At 31.9% G+C, this 16,612-nt stretch overlaps 2 protein-coding genes across 2 annotated transcripts; both read left to right on the top strand.

Moving 5' to 3' along the window:
• The first annotated feature begins 826 nt into the window (after positions 1–826).
• On the top strand, positions 827–7,527 carry LOC139501177 (uncharacterized). Its single transcript, XM_071290169.1, has 3 exons — positions 827–1,397; positions 2,989–3,204; positions 4,609–7,527. Exons 1-3 carry the CDS (start codon positions 950–952, stop codon positions 5,292–5,294), a joined length of 1,350 nt encoding a protein of 449 aa, XP_071146270.1. The 5' UTR covers positions 827–949; the 3' UTR covers positions 5,295–7,527.
• A 920-nt stretch (positions 7,528–8,447) lies between these two features.
• On the top strand, positions 8,448–9,551 carry LOC139500509 (thyrotropin-releasing hormone receptor-like). Its single transcript, XM_071289253.1, has one exon. The coding sequence runs from the start codon at positions 8,448–8,450 to the stop codon at positions 9,549–9,551; it is 1,104 nt and encodes a 367-aa protein (XP_071145354.1).
• The last annotated feature ends 7,061 nt before the right edge of the window (positions 9,552–16,612 follow it).

The following is a 16,612-nucleotide window of genomic DNA, read 5'->3' as shown; positions in this document are numbered from 1 at the left end:
TAAAATTTACATATTTTTGTATATAATATTTTAGAAAGATTTCTCTTATATTTTTTTTTATTTTACAGTTGAAGAAAAAATGAAATTCATCGTCTAAGATATTACATATTTTACATTTTCTTTCATTTCGTGGTATTTTGGTATATCGTCCAGTTTCTATGAAGAGACAATGATCGCTTATTCTAAATTTGGTTAACATTTTTCTTGTCTTTTTACTTGGATGTGATAGGTAGTATTGCATTTGGTTATTTATATTAGATTTAAGAAATTTATATAGATATATTTTATTATTTTCATTTAAGTTATTTATTTTATCATCAATAAGAGTTTGATAAAAGTTGATATAACTTTTTTTTAATTGGGGTTTTAACATTTTAGTCTGTTTTAAAGTTTTAGTTTCCTCAATAAGTTTAATGTCAATATTTATATCTTGTGACACATTTTTTGCAAAAGTATACCAAGAGTATGTTCCCTTGGTATCTAAACTTTTAGTTAATTTAAAGGCTTCATTAAGAAGTGGGTTTAGATTTTCATTATTTAATCTAGATAGGTACATCATAGTTTGGGTTTTTATGAAAGTTTCTAATGGCAAAAGTCCTAGTTCATTTCTAACAGCTAGATTTGTTGAGCTTCTTTTTGTCCCCAGTACTTGTTTCATAAAATGTAGCTGGGTTTTTTCTAAAACAGTTTTGTCAATAAAATGAATAGCATCTGGTGTTGAGCTATTTTTGTTAGCTCGGAGTTTAGCTCTAGCAGTTCAGTATTAGCAATAGGAAATCATCCGGAAATCTGCGTGTCCTTGTCCGTGTCCGGGTCAAGTTTTAAATAAATGGATTATCCCCCCTTTGTTGTCACTTTTTGTGTTTTATTATTATGACAAAATGATCCCAAACCATGCTAAAGTAATACGGCATATTGCATAGTCTACACAATAATTGTGGTTGTTAGAATGTTCTCTTTTTCACGGGTTGCCAGGTCTAAATCATTCCCTATCACTGAACGCAAGTTTTATTCATCCGATGTAAGACGTTACTTAGCAGATGCACTCACTGGTTATGAAGAAACTGTGTTCATGCCGTTATGTTGTAGGAATTGGCATTTAGGTGATCACTTTTCGAAAGCACGCATCACTACAGTCCAGTATTTAAAAGACGAATTTGGAAGGAGACGAGAGCCATCGTCTGTTAATAAAAACGATATAAAAAGAGGAAAAGTGAAAACCCATTTAATACCATTTAGTTCTATGTTTCGCAATGGGTTTTATGCACTTGAATGTTTCAATAACAGAACCTCAATTACATTTGAAGACAACATACAAGTTGAGAAAGCTCATAAGAACAGATATTTACTTCAGTATGCCTTAGATGCTTTTGTGACAGGGTTTCTTTGTGAGAAAGGTACATGTATACATGTATATAAAATAATAAATTGCTTCATTGTACATGCACACTAAAATACATTAAATTTTCGCGACATTAAAAGGTACACAATCAGGGAAACAAGATGGTTTGTTCATGGAGCCAGTTCGGCCTTAAGCTTGGTCCATACCTGCCAGGCTTTCAAAATGCCTATCGCTTTTTATATTGCAAGATGGGTCTTATAGTCCTAAAAAAAAACTTCAAGGGGGCCTTCAAATGCATCTTAATTTTGTTTTTTGGCTTCTCCATACCTTTCAAAGCCTATAGCCATATTGTCAAATTAACTGTTTTGTTTAACATCTTTAAAATTGTGGACCAAATTGCTCTTTCAAAATTTCCATTTGGGAGATTTCATGGGGGAAATCCCCCGCAAAAAGTGACAGTTGGTAGGTATGTTAGTCAAACATACCTACCATGTAGTACAGTGGTTTTCCTGCCTTTCTTGGGGTCCTTATATAGGCTCTATTCTGAATTAGAAAAACCCAATTTTTTCCCCAAATGAACACTGAAAATTCCCAATTTAATCAAGTTTGATCAATTGTATGAAAAACCTGATGATATATATTTAAATGCACCAAGAAAAAATAATGATTTGTTAAGATTTGGTCATACATGTAATAGAAAATTGGAATTTGAATAAAAACATGTTACCTCATTAAACTATGATGAAAACAACGAAGAATTTTTTTCCAAATTCACACGTTATACATGTTATATATATGACACATTTTCCCAATTGCCTAGATCCCAGGCCTCTTTTGGAAAAAGGTAGGAAAATCACTGTAATAAAAGCAGTTTCAGTCATACTTATATTTTATATCAAACATATTGTGTTATCATGGTTATATAAATGTGTATATACTTTTTTTATTTACCTTTTAAAATTAAAAAATTATAATATTACACTTTTAAGTCATGATGTTTTATTATATATGTATATACATATATAGATATACAACAAACAATAGTGACAATAATTATTTATTTAACTTTGAAAAAGCATTTGGTAGCAAAAATATGATTGTCAATTATACAACTCCCCACAACATGCACAAGAGACCAAATGACACAATAGTTAACATCTATAGATAACTGTAGTGTACTGCCATCAACAATGAGCAAAATTCCATAGTCTGATGTAAAAAATGCCCCAAAATGTAGATTGTTTTTCGGTACCCAGTCTCTACACAATGCTACATGAATTAGGGTTCTCACATAGCAATGCTTAAGCAAGTCCGTGAGTCCTGGACTAATGAAAATCTGTCTGGACTCACAAAGATACATCAAGATTGAAATACATTTGTAAACTGAACACGCATATCATCATTTTATACAAAAGCAAAAGTTTAAAAGTTATCAGAAATTTAATCTCATTTCAATGCTCTAGTATTAGGTCATAGAGACTGAAATAATAAATCATATTGGAACAAAATACCTTCTTCTTACTGTTGGACTCGCCATGGCCAAAAATGTCAAATCCCTAGACTCGCCTTCAAAAATCACTAGTGAGAATCCTCATTCCTGCACACTTCAAATATTAAGAAATTGACAATTAAGTTTCTTTTTTCAGACCATCATGAGGAGTGCTTAAAGAAGATCCTCACCATTGATGACGAGACAGAAATAAGTGTTATCATGGCCAATCATCTCTTCTCTAGACTTACAGCTCCTAGGGTAGGGACAACATACTACGTAACCAATGATACAAAGGGAGGACCTGTACATGTATACTGTAACTGCTCCAAGAAGTGTGGAGAGGAGATTTTGTACGGCAATACTGGATTTGGTAAGATATTGTACAGTATTTAAACATTAACTATCCTTGTGATTATTAGCTCTCCCTATCCCTGAAACCAAACCAGCTCAGTTGTCTCTTTGTGCTACTCCCTAGTCCGAGATGATGTTGAAGGAAAAATTGGACACCAATAAATCGCCATCCTGGGTGAATATAAGTCACTAAAAAGCACAAAGACTTTAGGTGTGGTATTAATAATGGGCCATTTTCTAGAGTAAATGAGTCACCAATTATAATACTTTATTATGAATCTGCAAATATACAAATTGTAAACCAAGTTTACAATGTGTTCCAATAAATATGAACAATATTTATAACTGAAGTATTCTCATGCAACAGAGCTTTATTCTTAAATTTACTTATATATCAAAATGTGGTCTTCAATTCAAATTGAATTATATATTTGAAATGCTAAAATAACTTTACTTTAATTGAAACATTTTAACATGGCTAAAAAAAAATAATTACAAGTACCATCAGCGGTAACTCTAAGTCTCATCTACCGCCCTTCCTGGATGTTATATTGACCAGTGATTAACTCCAAAAGTGCTTTTATTAGTATATATACATGGTTAGTATTGCTATGCTTTGAGTTCATGCATAACTTATGCCATTGGGGATTGGGGAGGGGGGGGGGAGGAAACAAGTGTTACAATGACTTGATGGAACACTCAACACTGAAATACAAAAATACATTTATTTATGGTCAGTTAAAAATATTAGTGCTAGAAACAGGCTTTCACTTATCTGGTTCTTTATGCTATTTTAGGAGAGTATAACCTATTGCAATACAAATGCAATACAGTTTTCTTCAATTAAAGTAATTAATATTTTCACCAATTTATAAAATCTGAAAGCACCTGGGCATATTGGGACCAAACTTACACAGTCATCCTTTAGAGGTTAGTTAAAAAGTTTGCCAAAATAATTTTGATTTAAAAAAATCTGTACATCCTCATTGTGTCGAAATCGGAAAACTGTATAAATGAGTTAATTGACATTTTTATAGTACAACATCTAAAATTGAGGGCAGGGTTGATATAAAACTGAATTTTTACCCTCTTTATTAAAATCTTTACAGTAAAAAGGTCCCTATCAACTTTGAATTTAATTGAAACATTCCTTTGCAGGAGTGTTTTCTAAAGAAAGAAAAAAACAGGTATAAAAATTGTGAAGAGCAGAAGGTGGTAGTTAAATACATGTAGTGGCAGATGCAATAAAATAATCTATTATTGACGGATTCAATATATATTTTTTGCTTATGGTCAATTCCAATTTATACATAACTTACCTTTGTCTTAAAATGTGAAGACTATATGATTTATAGAAAACAAAGAGTTTTGATGTTCCTATAACAACTGTTTGAAATAATGAATAGTAACTTTTGATTTACAGGTAGTGAGTTGCTATGGTATGGCAAACCTGACATTATGGTGTTCCCAATAGGAGGAGTACACTGTAGCATTGTAATACCACCAAAACCAGAGGATGAGTCAGCAGATTATGCATATCCAAATGGGCCAAATATTTTGCACGATAAACATAGCTTTGATTTTAATCCTGATGATTTAACTTTAAGGGAAAAGTATAACAAATCTCAAATCATTGCCACTGCTATTACTTCTTCTATGCATCAGAAGAAAAGTAGACAAGAAAAGGGGGATTTGTTTACAAATGTGTCATTATTACCACTGATTGCAGCCAATGGAACATCATTTGATATATATCTTTATGATTCTGAAAGAGATATTCTTTTAAGGAACAGTGGCCTACCAATACCTTTGTGGGATGGACCTTTTAATAATCCACCATTGTATAGACTAAATACCTCATCTGTTCTCAAACTTTGGATGATAATAAATCATGCATCAATTCAGCCTTCATTATCATTGGAAGATAACCAGTTGTTATCAGGAACATGTGACTTTAAAGGGAGACTACCGAAAGATGTTTTAAAAAATATAGAGTGTACTTTAGAAATGAAGGATAAGTTCCAGCCAATGGAAGATCAGGAATTCGACTTTGACTTCATGAATTTAAATGTAAGCCCACCTCAAAAGTCTTTGCCAGTTGAGTACTAATGAATGTATCAAAATGTTATACAAAAAGTAACTTTCGCTTGAACAAAGGAGTAGGTCCATTAAGGGCAGATTTTGGCCTTAAATTTCAAGTCCATCAGACGAAAGATTTTGGACACTTTCTAAACACTGAAGTGTCTATTTCAGTTGATTCAATTTGTTAAGTTTAAGATTTAAACTGATTTAGTCATCAAAAATGCTCTGATTCAAGCTTAAATATGGAAAATCTATCAAATATGCCAAAAACGTCACTTTTCAGATGTATTTGTCAAAAATGAAAGAGACCGATCCGTTGTTCATCCTCAACCTTTTTATATGTTATGTATTATCATCAAATACAACTTACATATCAATATCAAGAATGAACACAAATGGGACCACTTTCATTTAAGGCGGAAGCTGCCTAAAATTTAACTAAAATGCTAAAATTGGGAAGATTTCAGTAATTTGGAACGACTTAATGAATTCTAGTACCCAATATATGTGCATTGTATTGTCAAAAACAGCCAATATTTATGTAGCAGAAGCATTTTACTGTCCAATAGACATGATAGATATCTAAAAGTTTATATTTTAACAATTTTGTAAAACTGCTATATTTTGGGGCCAAAAAGGGGTTTTACTGGACCTACTCCTTTTGTTTGCCTAAATGAAAGTTTGGACAATTCAAGACAGCCACCAACATAGTGCTAAGTCAGAGTAATGAAGATTACTTGGTGCTTGTATACAAAAAAAATCTTATTACATTAAAAAAAGAGAAATGATATTTTAATTCGATATTTTTTGCACTCTTGAGATTTTTATTTATACCCTGATCACACCAAAGCAATTAGTATCAATTTGTATAAAAATTATCTATATGTAAAATTATTGCAATTTGAATGTTCCTCAGTTTGATCAATAGTTATAAGCTTTCCATTATTGTCCATTAAGATAAAGATTTGATGATAAATAAAATTAAGAAATTTTCATATTTATCTGAAACATACTTTTTGAATTTACATTATACAATCTGGTTTTTTTAATGTTTGAAGGGTATATTATGTATATTGGAATGATTTTCGTCAAGACTTATTACCAAACTTGAAAAAACTTTATGAACAAAGTAATACTAAGATTAAATAGTTAGCTTTTATTTGCCTTTAATCATGCTTAAATATTAACAAAAGGATAAACATCATATGAATTCATTCAATAATAATATACTGGAGTTTTTATTTCATTTCTTTAAGATTTCTTTTCTTTAAAATATTTCAGAGATAATGTCATGAATATTAACAATTAAATAGTCTTTATTAATAAGGATTCCAAATTCATGTCAAGACAGGTAAAGGATACTGGAGAGATCCGTTTGCGCCAAAAAATGCGTCCTTTTGTGCCACAACTTTTATTCTCCAATGCTATGTTCATGGTGGAATATCTCTGAACATATACTTTTTTAAACCAAAAATAAGAATAGATATATAGTAATTATTGATATTTATATGATAAATATGTGTACATTTGTGGTAAATTGGCGCACATGAGTTCTGAATATTGCCGCAATTGATACATTTGGAAAACAAAATTTGGCAATAAATTATACCCCTGAAAAACAGTATTTGGCGCAAAAGGACTGCTGCCAAGGATACATCATCTTACATTTGTTTATATAATTAGAAGTTCATTTATGGTATCATTGCACATGTTGGTCTTTATTTTATTTTTATTCAACAACATATTCAGTACAAATCATAATTATCCAATTTTTATGTTCAATGACTATAGTAAACACCTTTAAGATATAAATATTGTCCTCATCAATAATTTATTAAACTTTCACTTTCATCAATGATTGACGTCAAGATCAGGTATCACATTAAAACAATTTGTTATTAAAATTTTCAATTTGGTATAATTATAATTGCTGACATAAAATTAGATATCTGATTCTTATGGGATGAATTATTTTTAACTGCAAGCATTCCCAGCTCTGATTGATTTGTTGTTTCTGTCATATTGTCAATAACATCCATGAGACAGGAGCATTTATTCATTTATTCTTAGTGCTTGTAAGTATAAAGTAAGAAATTTAATTATTTCTTTTTCTTTTGACTAAAATGTTTGATAAAGATGCAAGCAAGACTTATGTATTGTTTTATATTTATGTGATAGTCGGTTTATACAAGTTTTCTTAAGCTTATATTTATTGTTAATTGTATGTATGTGCCGACTCTAAATAAATGTACCTACTTTACTTACTTTACTACCTACTTTTATACACGTTTTGCATATCACATTGAATTTTAATATGCAATTTTAGATCTGAATATTACAGTAAAAATCAAAACAATACTGTCACTGTGTCAATAATTAAGGATGTGGTATGATTGCCAATGAAACAATATTGTCACTGTGTCAATAATTAAGGATGTGGTATGATTGCCAATGAAACAATACTGTCACTGTGTCAATAATTAAAGATGTGGTATGATTGCCAATGAAACAATACTGTCACTGTGTCAATAATTAAGGATGTGGTATGATTGCCAATGAAACAATACTGTCACTGTGTCAATAATTAAGGATGTGGTATGATTGCCAATTAAACTAAAGGTAGTTTTTAATGTAATTGAAGTCCAATCAACTTGAAACTTAGTACACATGCTCTTTATGATATGATCCTTCAAATATTAATGCCAAATTAGAGTAGTAGGTCATAATAGTAGCTATATAAAATATTTGTATACAATTTCATTTTTCAAATATAGAAAGGAACACTAGGAAACATTTGGCAAATATACAAAAAAACTTATTGATGTCAATACTATGGACTTTTTAAAAAAAAGTAAAATCACTAAAATGCTGAACTCTGAGGAAAATGTCCCATCGGAAAGTCCCTAATCAAATGTCAAAATCAAATGATAAAACACATCAATCGAATATAGACAACCGACTGTCATACAAGTGAGAGGTTAAGCTGGCTATAAAACAAGGTTTAATCCACCATTTTTCTACACAAGAAAATGTATGTTTTATGTCAGGAGTATGACAGTTATTATCTATTCGTTTGATGACAGTGTTTAAGCTTTTGATTTTGCCGACTGATTTTCGTTTTAGATTTTCCTTGGATTGTTGGTCTTTTATTTTTTTCTTATTTAGATTAATATGAACACCATGACATCGAACAGACCCAACGTTAATTATGGAAATGAAAGCATGTTCAAACAGGAGCATACATGTAATCAAAGTGAAATATATATTCCAGCTGCATGGATACATTTAACCTATGTATGTTTAGCTATAGAGACTTCAGTGGTTAATATATTTGTGATGGTTGTTTTTACTCGTCCTAGGAACAGGACACCGTCAACCGTCTTGTTGTCATTGTTAGCTGCTTCAGATAGCGTTACATCCATCCTATCAGCTTTACCCACATTTGTTGGCTTTGTGTTTTACTCCAAAGATCTGGAAAGTACAGGAGATCTGTTTGATGGATCGGCATGGTTAGAACATTACCCGGGCTGTATAGTTTGGATGTGTGTAACAAATATTTCCTTAGCATTTCACCTAATATCTGTTACTATAACGGTTGTGTTAAGCATTCAAAAAGTTATTGCTTTACGACATCCTCTATGGAGTTTGCAGAGATTACAGAAAAAGAAGTCTAATGTTTTAATCATATGTTTATTTTCGTTTCTTCTAATAAGTGTTTTCGTCTGGATATCCTTTATTGACACCAAGTCGTTCTATAACGGAGAAAATGATGTTTGCTGTTACGATGATTATTTGGATGCAGATGATATTGATGTGTTAAATACAGGGATGAATATTTTCCTGCTTAGTGCAGTATTCATTATTATGTTTTCTACAGTGTATCTCTGTTGTAAACTTTGGAAAAGTACAACGAACGTTCAAAGAACTAGAAACATAGCTGCCATTGAAAAGGCTCATAGATCGGCACGCATAGTTGTTATGATCTCAATTGTGTTCATACTCTCAGAGCTGTTGAATATCTTAATAACGATTAACGACTCCAGATTGTTTCCATACGTTAAGTTTATAGAGATGCTATGTGACTCGTATTGTTTATTAAGTAGACAGATAGGATTCTCGTTGAACTTTTTGGTGTATTTAATTATGAGTGAAAATTTAAGAAATACACTTCTAGCAGCTCTTACAGGAGCTTGTAAATTCCAACGAAGGAAAAAGAGTAAATCAACTGTGCGAACTGTATATACTATCTCAAATGGCTGTTACACGATGTCCACTCGCATGTAACATTCTGTTTTGTTTGTCATTGTATTACCCTTTAGGTGCCTCTTTCATAAACGTAACTAGAATGTTGAAGGGATTTGCTATTTTATGACTTGTGGAAGAACTTTTGCCAGTTCGGATGCTTTAGATAAAACACCATGTATATTTTAGAATTGAATCAAAATTAACTCGATTCTGGCGTCAAACATTTGTCTGCGATCAGTTATAACGTTTAAAAGAAGGACAAATGATACCGTGGAGGGACATTCAAACTCACAGATTGAAATGTACGATGATCTGTGAATCTGTCTAAAAAAATTAAACCACACAACAGTTTGTTTCGGAAAAGCTTCATTGCGTTTGTTCATATTCACTTGGCACAGCGAATGTATGAAATATTAATATTTTGAGGATTGGATCTGGTGTGATAACCTCTGTATTAACATGTCTTTCTTGGTGTGTTGTCTTCAAAGGATGCATAAAATGGTTATTAATAGTAACCAGGTGTATAATTTGTTAAGCAAGACGAGCGATTTGTCTACATAAGACTCATCAGTGACGACTGAGATAAAAAAAAAATACGGCTAAGGTAATCTAGGCCTGGGATAAAAAAAAATCCTTAGTATTTCGAATAATTTACACCATAAACTCATAAATCGAAAATAAACTGACAACGCCATGTCTAAAAATTAAAAAGACAAACAGACAAACAATAGTACACATGATCAACATAGATTAAATTAGACTACCCCTGTTCTTGGATGCATTGCGTTTTGTTCAGCCTTTAGTTCTCTGCATAGTATTTTTTATACTCTTATTGCCTGTCATTCTTTTTGGTTTCTTTTCGACTTATGAATTTTGACTGTCCATTTGGTATCCTCCGAGTCTATTATTCATGATAAGTGCATCTCCGTGGTTAGCTTTATAAAATACCATAAAAAATTAACAAAATTTGAAATAGATCTTTGTGGAAAAGATAAATAAACGTTTCGAAGACTGGAAGTGTAAATCCCAAAAGCAGTGGAATAAAGTAATAATGTAAAAGTCTTGAAGAACTGAAAAAAGAGGCACCAAAATTACACTATTATCTATTTTGAAAGTTAAAACCGGAAGAAATATTTCTGATAGATGATCTTTACAAATAAAACAGACTGTTAACATCAGACATCACCACAATGTTTATAATCGTTTATCATATGTTTAGTAGTAAATACAGTAGTTTTGCATATGTGATAAATAGCCTGCTGTTTAATCCATATCGCGCAACTTTGATGCGCACCCTTTATCGCATACCCTTTATCACACCCCTACCCTTTATCGCATACCCTTTATCACACCCCTACTTTTTTTTTTTTTTTTTTTACATAGTCAGTTTTAAATTTTTTTTTGTTCAAGAAAAATTTTCCTCAAAATAGGTAAATTTTTTGAATGACGTCATTGTTTGGTATGTGACGTCACGAACGTCGAGTTTTCATATTGTGTGTGACGTCACGAACGTCAAGTTTTCATATTTGTTGGCACACTAAATGCAACTATGAAAAATACAAAACACACAAATTAATACAATAATAAACAAAATATTTTTAAAACAACAGCACGCAAATTGTAAGGTAACCGAGGTGCTTCGGATAAGTAATTGAGGCCTTTGAAACGAGACAAAAGTAGAACTGAAGGTAACCCAGTGCTATGGATCAGAAAACAGTTCATATAATATAATACTCTTCTGTTGAAATATATGATAAAGTGTATAATACATGGCAAAATCCGTATCACATGCCGTATCACCCTCGACCAATATCATCCCTCGGGCCTAAAGGCCCTTGGGCTGATATTGATGTCTCGGGATGATACGACATATGATACGGATTTTGCCATGTATTATTCTCTATATATGACTGAAGAGCATCGGATGAAACGTTAAACCAATCAAGTTACAGCTTCACTGGATGTGGTTTGAGTCTCAGGGGATCATTTTCCTATTAGAAAACGAATAAACGTTAAAGTAAATAGATATTTGAACAAATTTAAATTCGAATTATTTAATTGTTTGTATTCCCTGTTATATATATTATCAGTATGTATAAAATAGTATTTGAACATCACAATATATCTATCACACATTGAATGAATTATGAGAATTGAAGGACGAAAGACAGATCCTTCATCGTGAGATGTTATCTTTTTATATATACATATATTCCAGAGAATGCAATATTTTTTTATACATTTATATATTTGACACGTGATATGTAATAATGAATATATTGTCAAGATTGATTTTTTTTATCAATTTAATCTAAAACAAAATTGCGTTTCTACGTTAATGTGACATTGAACAATATACATCGGTTACCAGTAAAGAAAACAAAAGTTACGTTTTTGAAAATCTCTGTGGAAACAATACATCGGAATTCTTTCACGGTCATTGCGATGTTAACATTTCCTAAGTTAATATTTATTTGTATTGAAATGTTTTTCTATATTTGAAACTAACCTTTGCTTTGGTCGTGTTTTGCAGACAAGCAGCCGGAATGTCAAATACGGTGGAATTCCTGACGTCATGTGTTAAGCCAAAGAAATGGCTAGATTGTACTTCGTCAGTTGAATAGTCAATCTCTGAGAGGTCCGCACAGCTTGCGTTTTCCGCTGTTAATGTTAAAGTATATGTCGATGTTCACGGTGTCATTCCAAGACTAGTTCAGCTTCTTCTGAATCGACAATTTTAGACGAATTAGTTATCGATATTAAGCACTGTGTTGACTATTTCAAATAACATTCAATTAAAATAAAAATGCAATATTCGATATACACGATGGCTTATATCCAATTAGAAAGTACATGGATCACGCATGAAAACTTGTTCAGTTACATTTGAAATTAAAGACGTACTGGAACACATGTTACAAGCAGTTTATATAATTTTATAAGAAAGTAAATGCTTACCTAGAATACATTTTACAAGCGGTTAAGATAAATTAGAAAGTAATTCCTTACCTAATTTGACAAGCGGTTTAGACAAATTTGAAAGTAAAGACTTACTTGGAACACATTTGACAAGCGGTTTTGATAAATTTGAAACAATGTATAGGCCATCTGTAAGGTTGTATAACTTATCCTGGAATCAAAGAATAGGAAATCAGAAACAATTTTATTCGTAAATTCATTAATATCTCTGATCATGGTATTTTGAAATACAGAGTCTATCACATTTAATTCGACAAACTAGTTCCAAATTTGATTGACGCTTATTTTTACTTAATTTGTAATGTAAGTTAAGGTTCATCAGAACAAACGGAAAAATATGACTGTATTTAAAGGCCAAAAACTACTCTGAGTACAGACTTACCTGTCTAGTTGGAAAAGTTTTAATGCATGGCATCCACTAGATATATAAAAGTAAAATGCATTTTATGTTTCAGAAAAATAAAATCTCTTTCGGATTTTGCTGGGCATTTTTTTTTTCCTTCATGCATAAGGTGTGAAAATTAACTAAGTTGTGGAACAACTTTGAGATGCTCCCTCAGGTAAAAAGCTGGTTTGTATATTGTTTTGATTGTCCTTAATTGACATGGACAGTAGGTATCTTTACTACTATAGGTGAGTTAAAGAGTTTGTCTGAGCATTCTGAGTGGAAAATATCAAAGTAATTCAGGAGTTTGTTTATTTTTACACCTTCCGCAGAAAGGAAAAAAAGCCCATCAAAAACAGGAAAAGATTTTATCTTTCTTAAACACAAAATGCATTTAACTTTGATATATCTAGTGGATGCTAGGCCTTAAAACTTTTCAAACAGCACAGGTAAGTCTGTACATAGAGTAAATTTTGAGGTGAAAATACATTTGTTTTGATGAACCTTAACTTGACTGCAAGTGTGATCCTACTTGCTCTTTTTTACGAAATATATATCATTTTAGCATGTACACCTTAGAACTAAGAACATCCTAATATAAATCTTTTTTTTTTATATTTTGACTTATAACATTAATGTGTAAATTTAAAAAAGAAACGTTAGAAAGAAAGAAGCATTCAAATCACATAAATCCAGGAAAACTGATAAAGAACTTAAAAACGACGAAAAGATAGACAATTTCACATTAAACAAAATTCTTAGAATATACAAATCAAAGATGAAATATTTTAAAGGTATTCAATATTATATCTTATATTTCTATAATCAAATAAAATATGAACATCATGAACTTCTCCATCGTACTTTTTTCCGTTATAGTAAGCCTTCTCTATAGTAGTATCCGAACAAAATTTATATTAGCACTAAAATTAGAATCCTAGAAAATACAATTTTACCCTTTTGTTTATATGTATTATTTTCAATAAACTCTTCGATGTTTGTGTGTTGCGCCTTCGCATTATCTACCTTTAACGAAACTATCCGACTTATCGAACATAATTATGCTTAGTGCATTTCTCTTGAACGATGGAAAAAACGTTTAAATCTAAAACAAATCTCCCATTTTACCAGAAACTATCTACAACAAAACACGAATGAGCCTGTAAATCCGAGGTTTCGGTTTGGTTTCTGGCATTGTCGTTTTTCTTTTATGGTGTTATCCTTAATAGCTGATTATTTAGGATGGATTTTTCTCATTGTTGAAGGTCTTACACTGATTAAAAAAATACTTACAAACACGGTATCTAGTGTAAAGTTGTCTCATTTGCAGACTCCTTAGTTACGCATATGTTCCATTTCGATGTTCCGAAACACAACTATTCTATAATTTGTTTCTGATATCTAATTCATTGTCTGCATTAAGCATATTAGTTTGTTATACAAGAACACATGTGGAGCAGGATCTGCTTACCCTCCCGGTGCACCTGAGATCACCCCCCAGTTTTTGGTGGGATTCATGTTGATAAGTCTTTAGTTTCTGTGTAGTGTATTGTGTACTATAATTTGTCTGTTCACTTTTAGCCATGGCGTTTTCAGTTTATTTTCGATTTATGAGTTTGACTGTACCTCTGGTATCTTTCATCCCTCTTTGATATACACACTCACATTTAGGATTCAGAAACAAGCAACACATTTTTATGTTAATCTGTATCCTTAAGCCATTTTTTGTTTACTATCTCAAAAGAAATAAATGAATTGACACTTAATGATCATGGTGATCTAACTTGGCTTAACATAAAAAAAAATGTTTGAAAAATTGAACCTGTAATAAATAAGTGTTATTGCATAAGTAACCTATCATTGAGATTGTAAAAATGTGTACCTTCAATCACTTAAACAATGTCCAATATAGTATCGAATAATAAGAGTCTTACCGACGATGCTGGACCAGTTCCTTTTTTGCTGGTGTATCTGAAGTAACCTTCTCCCTTCTCTGGAAAACAACAGACACTTCCTTCATTTATCAGTATTGCAAATACTAAGAAACTATACCTATAGGTTGCCATAATTATTAATTTTACTACTATATTATTAATAGCTTGTTCCCATATTTATCGGAGTTTGTAAAAAAATCTTACACAGACAGGAAGGTACAAGGAAATTTCGAAGTGTAAGTTTTTACACAGTGGTCTTGTTTAAGAATAAGAGGGGGAAATATGAGAATCACACGATGTACTGAGAAAAAAAACGATACAAATTGTGTAGTTTATGATTCAGTGGGTCTAGTGAATCGAGACATTTTCATCTGATTGGTATATAGATATAAGAAGATTTGGTATGAAAGCCAATGAGACAACTCTGCATTCAAGTCACGCACCCATATAGCTCAAAATACGATTTTCAACACGAATCCTTGGTTCACACTGAATAGAAAGCTATCAAGGGCCCTGAAAGTACTAGTGTCAAATCATTCAAACGGGAAAACCAACGCTCTAATCTATATGAAAAACGAGAAACGAGAAGTATTTATGGACCACACCAACAAAAGACAACCACTGACCCCAGGTACCTGACTTAGCACAGATGCAAACAAATGCATCGGGTTCCAACAAACAAATATTAGTACACATGACACAACATGGAAAACTAAATATTAAGCAACACAAACCCCACCAAAAACTGGGGTGATCTCAGGTGCTCCGGAAGGGTAGAAGATCCTGCTTTATATGTGGCACTCGTCGTGTTGCTCATGTTATTGCAAATCAGGTAAATAGTCTAATTCGGTAGGTCATAGTCATGAAAAGGTAAGGGAATTGTAGTTACAACGTTAGGAAGAGGGCCGAAAGATACCAGAGGGACAGTCAAACTCATAACATATCCGATATCACAAGGAACATATCCGATATCATCTGTGAACCGGTTATTCCATAACAGTCAACCAACTCGCGATGGCGCCAATAAAATTTACGAAGGGATGATTTCAACTTCACCATTTGGAACTCTTAGTTTAATAGATTCCTTGTGAGCAGCAACTCTCTATCAAGGAAAGCGTGATAGGAAATATAAGCACGGGAATATCGTATCAATTGGGAGATATATACTCCGTATGCAGGCGCTGCTGGAATGTTGCTACTTAGAAATGGAAAGTTCACAATTGGGAAGCTGAAATCATCTCTTTTGTTGTTTGTTTTCAACCGACCCTCAAAAGATACTTACATTCACCCTTCCCTGAAACAATAGTGTAACAACATAGAAAGACACACTTTAAAATATCAATTGAAATGCCTTAACTAAATCAAAAGACATACTAACACAACCAAGTGAATACACACTTAAATAAATTTGATCTATGACACAATGTAAAAACAAAATCAATCATATCAGGAGTGAGGTGTTAAACAGTTTCAGAAAGACAACCTATAACCTTGAACAAAATTCCGTCAAATGGAATAATGTACACAGGTAGATGAAAACAATTTTGTTGCAAGGTATACAGTAATAGAGAACGGAAATATTTTAAATAAGTTTGTTCACTATTGTACAACTATGGCAGACATACTTGTAGAGGTTAACAGCTTTAGATCATTATACACCTTCTACAATGAGTCAAACCTATACCACACTGGAACCTATAAAGTGCACCGAAATGGCAATTTTTAAATGATTCTAACAAAAAAACTTACGGTCTGACTATGTTGAAAATAACAACAAAAAACAAGAATGAGATACATGAACA

This window comes from Mytilus edulis, chromosome 13 (assembly GCF_963676685.1).
Source record: "Mytilus edulis chromosome 13, xbMytEdul2.2, whole genome shotgun sequence".
NCBI lineage: Eukaryota > Metazoa > Mollusca > Bivalvia > Mytilida > Mytilidae > Mytilus > Mytilus edulis.
This window is presented reverse-complemented; position numbering and strand designations above follow the sequence as displayed.

What these genes read in the sequence shown, in the direction of transcription:
- LOC139501177 (XM_071290169.1), top strand. Translation starts at nt 950, where the DNA reads ATGTTCTCTTTTTCACGGGTTGCCAGGTCTAAATCATTCCCTATCACT. An exon ending in AGGGTTTCTTTGTGAGAAAG is followed by an intron (nt 1,398 to 2,988) that starts GTACATGTATAC and finishes TTCTTTTTTCAG; the next exon opens with ACCATCATGAGGAGTGCTTA. An exon ending in GTACGGCAATACTGGATTTG is followed by an intron (nt 3,205 to 4,608) that starts GTAAGATATTGT and finishes TTTGATTTACAG; the next exon opens with GTAGTGAGTTGCTATGGTAT.
- LOC139500509 (XM_071289253.1), top strand. Translation starts at nt 8,448, where the DNA reads ATGACATCGAACAGACCCAACGTTAATTATGGAAATGAAAGCATGTTC.